At 35.5% G+C, this 6804-nt stretch overlaps 1 protein-coding gene across 1 annotated transcript; it reads right to left on the bottom strand.

Moving 5' to 3' along the window:
- Positions 1 to 534: 534 nt before the first annotated feature.
- Positions 535 to 3396, bottom strand: LOC110034156. The gene is made up of 4 exons (XM_020738443.1): positions 3263 to 3396; positions 2992 to 3128; positions 1231 to 1335; positions 535 to 1146 (listed from the first exon to the last, which is right to left on the bottom strand). The coding sequence occupies exons 1-4, from the start codon at positions 3311 to 3313 to the stop codon at positions 687 to 689; spliced, it is 753 nt and encodes a 250-aa protein (XP_020594102.1). The 5' UTR covers positions 3314 to 3396; the 3' UTR covers positions 535 to 686.
- Positions 3397 to 6804: the final 3408 nt, after the last annotated feature.

The raw sequence follows: 6804 nt of genomic DNA, 5'->3' as shown, positions 1-6804 counted from the left end.
TATATATATATATATATATATTTGTTTGGCACATTACAAAATTTATCTCTTAACTAGCTTGTGGCATGGGAATATAATTTTACACTCAAGTCTGCCTTATTCTTTGATTATATGAATAGACTTTCTATGAAGTTTATTAAATGTATTCTTTCTTATTGAGTAATAATAAGAGCCCATAATTCTATGGGGTTTATCTAATATGTGGCCATTTGATCATATTCTTTCCTGCATTTGGATAAAACCTTACACAAATAGGCATTCTATATTTAGATTTCTAAGCTCTGAGCTCAAACTCTCTGCTAATTATTTTCCTCTTATAGTGTAGAAAATGTTATTGAACATCAATTGTAATATCATTCAAGTAATTTTGCTTCCATAATTTCCTTTTCTTGCCATATATGCAATCATAATGTAGCCTCTGGATCTAACGAAAAGTATCTGGCTGTGCCTCAAATTTTCCCAACATATTTGAACTTCAGCAAAATAAGTGAACAAGAAAAGTGAGTAACAAATAACAAAAAAAAATATAATTTCTAATTATATATCAGCTGATGGGCCATAAAAGTCTGAGGATGCTATAAATAAATCTTAAACAGTCCAGCAGGATTGAAATCTGCACATAAAAGCCTGAAATGATTACATACCCCTTGGATTTCTAAGCAATGAATATCATTTGCAACTCAGCCTCATTTGCGACCCAGCCTCTGAAGGTGCTGCTGGTGCTTAGCAGCAGCCGCTTTATCAGCAGCTTCTCTCTTGAGGGCTCTCTTTGCCCGTCGTCCAGCTGGTGGCGCATCGCTCAAAACCTCTTTATTTTTAGGTCGACGTGATGAGCTGGCTTCATAATCCTTGGAAGATTGCTGGTTAAGAGGTCTTGCTTCCTTGCGACCAGCTCTCACATACCCATTATCTCCCCACCTTCTATTTCCGATTCGAATACTCGATGAAGCTCTTGTTAAATACGTTTCGCTCAGCTCATCATCAACATCATCATCATCATAGTGTTCATCATTCTCATCAAAATAGTACTGCAACAGGTCTTCTTCCTCTTCACACGCACTATCCTGAGCCTCCACCATGAGGGGAACAAACCAAGCAGCTCTAAGGAGAAGGCAGATACTCTCCTCAAACATGTATTCATGAATACTGAAATCAAGGGTTGTATCATTAATTGCTCACTGACAACGCGTATGAAATCAGTATCTACAAAGAAGAAACAAGAGGCAGTACCGGCCATCGAGCGAACGGTGCACGTTCAAGAATTCAAATGGATTTTTGCATTGGGGACATGAAGGGTTCTCCTTGTATGTTGCCCACCTCAGTATGCATATCGTACTGTAAAGATAAAAGAGAATAAACTAAACAATGTTGTATGATATGCAACCTAATACTTCAGCATGCATGGGAAATGTACTTTTTTCAAAATAAAACCAAAAAATTTCTGACAAACAATATGAGGCATAGGCAATTTAAATCTGCCTCCTACTAAATGCCTTGAAGAGCATCTCATTATGGTTCATAACAGCTGAGAATGTATACAAAATACCGAGGGTGGGCTAAATGATTTTTTCTTTGAACTTTAAACCGCCTTTGATGAAATGCATGGGAAATGTACTTTTTTTCAAAATAAAACCAAAAAACTTCTGACAAACAATAAGAGGCATAGGCAATTTAAATCTGCCTACTACTAAATGCCTTGAAGAGCATCTCATTATGGTTCATAGCAGCTGAGAATGTATACAAAATACCGAGGGTGGGCTAAATGATTTTTTCTTTGAACTTTAAACCGCCTTTGATGAAGAAAATGACATGCTTCATAACAACAATGCCAAAATAAATCTCCAAAAAAGCACCAAAAAGCAAACATGGAATGTATTTGAAATTGAATAGGGGCAAAATCTACATAAAATGATAGAAGGAGGTGAAAATTTTCGACAGTTGCTCATGCAAATAGATTCTTTTGCAATTGCACTTGAAAAGGATCAAAGATCAAAATTAAAATAAAAAACTGAAAATGGAATTTGGCTACGACAAACTGATGTAAAATCCTTGTTTCTCACTCCTCAATTTTGCCTAAGATTATCTTGTTCAAATACAAAACATTATGATTTATAGGATCTTAGGTATTAAGCTCCTTTCTGGTTTGACGCAAGAGGGGAGATGAAATTGATTGGTAAGCTTATCAAAATTAAACTCATGTGTTATGTTTGATTTCTCCAGTTTCTGAAAAATAGCATCTTCCTAGAAAATTCTTATAAGGATCCAAAAATTAGGAATGGTAAAATTCCTGCTTTCGAATCATTCAATTGGATATCACTCTCATTCACATAAAAGTATACAAACTTATAACCCTATATAAGCACAATCTTTTATCATTCAGAAAAATCCATAGTTTATTCCAATCAAATTGGAAATTCTCTTCTATATTCCACTATAAAGACAAACAGGACTAAAAATTAGCTTTAACAAGGTAATGGTAAAATTCCTGCTTTCGAATCATCCAATTGGATATCACTCTCATTCACATAAAAGTATAGAAACTTATAACCCTATATAAGCCCAATCTTTTATCATTCAGAAAAATCCATAGTTTATTCCAATCAAATTATTGGAAATTCTCTTCTATATTCCACTATAAAGACAACCAGGACTAGAAATTAGCTTTAACAAGGCATACCCAGGACAATTTCTAACCGGAGCAAATACACTTCTAAGTTGACAAAAACAGAAACAATCAACTATATTATTCATGATTTTAGAGGTACTTGATCTGCTTCAGCATATTTGCTTGATGAATGATGAACACCCCAATTAAACGCTTTCAAGCACCACTTACATAGCCCCCAAGTGTGTCTTTCCAAATTACCTTACAAATTATCATGAATGTAAGAAAAATAATCCCTCAATCAACCAACTGAGCACTCTTAGATGAAAAGTAACGAATACCCAGAGAAATCAACATAATCTCCAATGCTTTAGTAAAAAACAAACCAGTATGCGTGTTCGCAACCTTTTACAATAGCTGCCTCCTGGATCTTTATCTTCTCCAAACAAATGGCACAACCACCATAGCCATCGATCAGCTCCTCCGATAGCGTCCACTCAGAGGCTACCGAATCACTTCCCTCCTAAACGCGAAAACAATACAGGAAACTGTCAGAAAACATTGAACCCCAAGAACAACCTATAAACGTTGAAGCTTCCGAATCTTTCACAGATCCAGAGTAGAATAAGGGCGATGAGATTGCTCAATTACTATTACCTGCTTTTCTTCTAGAACGGCTACGAGATCGCTCTCCGGCTTGGCCTCCATGGAAGATATTAGCTATGGCAGGGTGGGACGAGCGAGCGGGCGACGGGAATGGGGAGCTGACCAGCAATTACTCTATCGGCCTGCTTCGACCACGCCGAATATGCTGAGGATTATTCACTAATATATTAAAAGTTTATTTTCTTTCTTATTTGACTTCTATTTTTAATTGCAAATTCATTCTTATATGGTGAATTAACCCTTAAAATTCATTAATATGTGTATTAAAAAGATGTATGTGTTGATCTTATAGAGATCCAATGATCCGGGAGAGAAGAATATGATGGAGGTTGATCCTCTGCAAAAAGATCGTAAGGCCCACCAAGTCGAACGAGTCAAGTCGGATGAGCCAAGACAACTTGGCTAAATTCGGTTGAGTGAGAAGGCGACAAGAAGATGACTTAGAGATCCAGCTAAAATCCATTCGTTCAAAAATGAGTTAGGAAGATGTCTAGGTTGTCAACTATGAGAAATCCAACTCAATGCAATAATCTATTCTGCAGTAAAGCCGACTCGATGGAAGAACTATGTCCACATAGCACCTTCAACCATCTAGTGGAGGCCAGAAGATTCACTAAAAATTGAAGTTAGCTGACTAGGCTAGGCTAGTTGAATCGAGCCTTACCGAAGAAGCACGACCAGCTAAGTTAAATCAGTCAAGTCAAACTAACTAAGCTTAGTCGACATAACTAAAAGATGATTAGACAATGAGCCATTGCTAATAAAATACCAAAAAATCTCAATATAGACCCCCTCTCAATGAGGCTAAAAATTTAATTTCACTATTATACTAAATTCTCTATAAACAAAGGTAGAATTTAATGAAAAGAGTTATAAATTTACTGTTCATTCTGAATATCACTCCCTCTTCCTCTCCCTCTACATTTTTACTCTCCTCTCGCGCTATATTCATAGAGCGTTTTATCTGAAAATTTTGGATTTAATATCCTAAAAAGAGCAGTGATTATGAATCCTGTCACAAACAAGAAAGAGGAGCAAATTAAGGAGTAGAAACATACAATTTGGAGACCAGCAACAACATGGATAAACTCATGAGTTTATGGTCTATCAAATCCAAGATCAAAAGGACCATTTCTTAGAAATGATTAGAGGCGTGCTAAATCAGGGCATGATTAGTAACCCCGACACGACGTTACAGTGTTAAACAACTAAAAAGTCACCTCTATATTAGAAAAGGAGGACAACACCCAGTATCTTGACAGTGTCGAGTCACCACCAGTCAATCGACATTAGATCAGGCGTACTGAAGCATCATGCTAGTCAGAATATGCATTCTCCCAGTAGATCTCCGACAATTGAATCATACGAAGGATGCCCAAACCCGACTGACCACGTCACTTCTTTTGAGTCAATGTATTCCCTTCTCAAGATCAATGATGTGTTGAAGTGTCGACTCTTTTTTATCATGCTAAAGGACTTGACCTTCAGGTGGTTCAATGGATTGTCATCATGAGTAATCATGTTGTTTGCATATTTCAAGCAAATATTCATTGCACAATTTAACAAAGCTCTGAAATCTCATAAGATCTCGCAGGCTCTCCTACAACTTCACAAAGGATAAGGTGAAACCCTATGAGCCTTTGTCACCTCATTGTCATAAGGATATGTTGGAAGTATGAAACTTAGAGCTTACAGTCACCCACACTTCCTTGTACAGGGATTGAGAGAAGGAACATTTTATTATGCATTGGGATTATAATGCCCAAAGGCACAAGCTGAGTTGTTGGAATTAACCAACAACCACATACTAGCAAGAGAATACAACTCCCTAAATTGACAGAGCTCATTACCAAGAAATTTGGGCCTTGGACCTCGAACAATGATCGGCTCGATATGAGGAGAAACTGTCACCTACTTATGAAATCTGAAAGCACACTTCTTTAAGAGTCTTAATGGTTGAAATATTAGAGGTCAAACAGCATAAGGACTACTTTAAGAAGACAACTGTCATGAAAGTCAGAGCTTATCTTTGGGACCCAAAGAAATTCTTCACGTATTATCGTGGCCATGGTCATGACACTTAAGAGTGTCGACACCTTTGAGCTTTGCTAAAAAAAATTAATTAAGGCTGGGAAGTTGAAGGAGTTTGTAGCTCACTGAGCAACCACTTAATGATAAGGAAAGCCTGTCGTAGAAATTAAAAATGAGCCAGTCCGAGCCTGTTGACCTCATTTTTGGTGAGGTCTTTCTTTTCTCTTAGTGCTTGATCTAGTCATAGGATTTTCCCATAGGATTTTCCCTTTGACTATCCTTGAATACTAGAGATGGAATTCACCTACATATAAATTCAAACCACTTCTTAGCTCTCTTTGAAACCCTATATGATTGGTCGTAAACCTCAAAAGCTTTGAAGGTTAAGACCAACTTGTGAGGATTCAAGGATGAGTTCCCTTAGGGTCTACAAACCCTAGGACAACCTTGGTTGGTCTGGTTCATCTATACACTCACGAACGCTACAACTTGCATAACTTGCGTAAACTCCAAAATTCACATCGCCCAGACTCTTTATATTTAATCAAAACTAAAATCAATTTCCAAAACGATCGATATCAAACCAAAACTTCAACGAAAAATAAATTTGACACATTTTTTACATGACCGTCGACGAAAGTACCACGAACGACTCCGAATGACGAAATGAACTGCACGATTGCGTCCGAAACATCGATTTCACATAGGGAAGATGTTTGTCGCGCTACGGTTTCGCATGCGGGCTTAGAATACATGAATTATCATTTTTTGATCGATCATCAAAAAAGTGGTCTGAACAATCTCAAATGATGAAACGGATCACGCGAGCATGTCTGGAACGTAGATTTTACATAGAGGAGACGTTTATTTGACTGCGAGACCATAAATAAAAAAGAAATTCTCTTAAACTATCCTACTGGTCCTATACGCATGCAACAATTCTATCCCTTAAATTTTTTTTTCCCATGCATGCATGCCACCCAAATGTTAAGAATAAATAATAATAATAATAATAAAGATGGTAATATATAAAAGTGTATATACTTAAATAACAAGAAAAATAATAACACTATATATACATAATAAATATTAAAAACGATAATAATAATATATAAACACATGTATAAATAATAATAATAATAATAATGATGATGATGATGATAATAAAAATAAAGATAATAATGATAATAATATGTAAATCATAGTAGTAATATATACGTTATATAACAAGTAACCATAAAAATAATAACAACAGTAATAAATATATACAAATCACAATAATAACATATTGATAATAATAAATAACAACATATAAAAAAAGGATAAAATATAATAGTAATAACAAATATAAATATAATTAAATGATAATATTATTGATATCGACAACGATGACATTAAATATTAATAGTAGCAACACATACAATACTATCAATAAATAAATAACAAAGAACAATGAAAACATGCGCATGACATTAAATATTAATAGTAGTAACACATACAGT

Source organism: Phalaenopsis equestris, unplaced genomic scaffold, assembly GCF_001263595.1.
Source record: "Phalaenopsis equestris unplaced genomic scaffold, ASM126359v1 Scaffold001364, whole genome shotgun sequence".
Taxonomy (NCBI): Eukaryota; Viridiplantae; Streptophyta; class Magnoliopsida; order Asparagales; family Orchidaceae; genus Phalaenopsis; species Phalaenopsis equestris.
This window is presented reverse-complemented; position numbering and strand designations above follow the sequence as displayed.

Coding starts and splice junctions, on each gene's coding strand:
- LOC110034156 (XM_020738443.1), bottom strand. CDS start 3,313: ATGGAGGCCAAGCCGGAGAGCGATCTCGTAGCCGTTCTAGAAGAAAAG. Junction 1,336..2,991: donor GGTTGCGAACACGCATACTG/GTTTGTTTTTTA, acceptor TTATCTTTACAG/TACGATATGCATACTGAGGT. Junction 1,147..1,230: donor CACCGTTCGCTCGATGGCCG/GTACTGCCTCTT, acceptor CCTTGATTTCAG/TATTCATGAATACATGTTTG.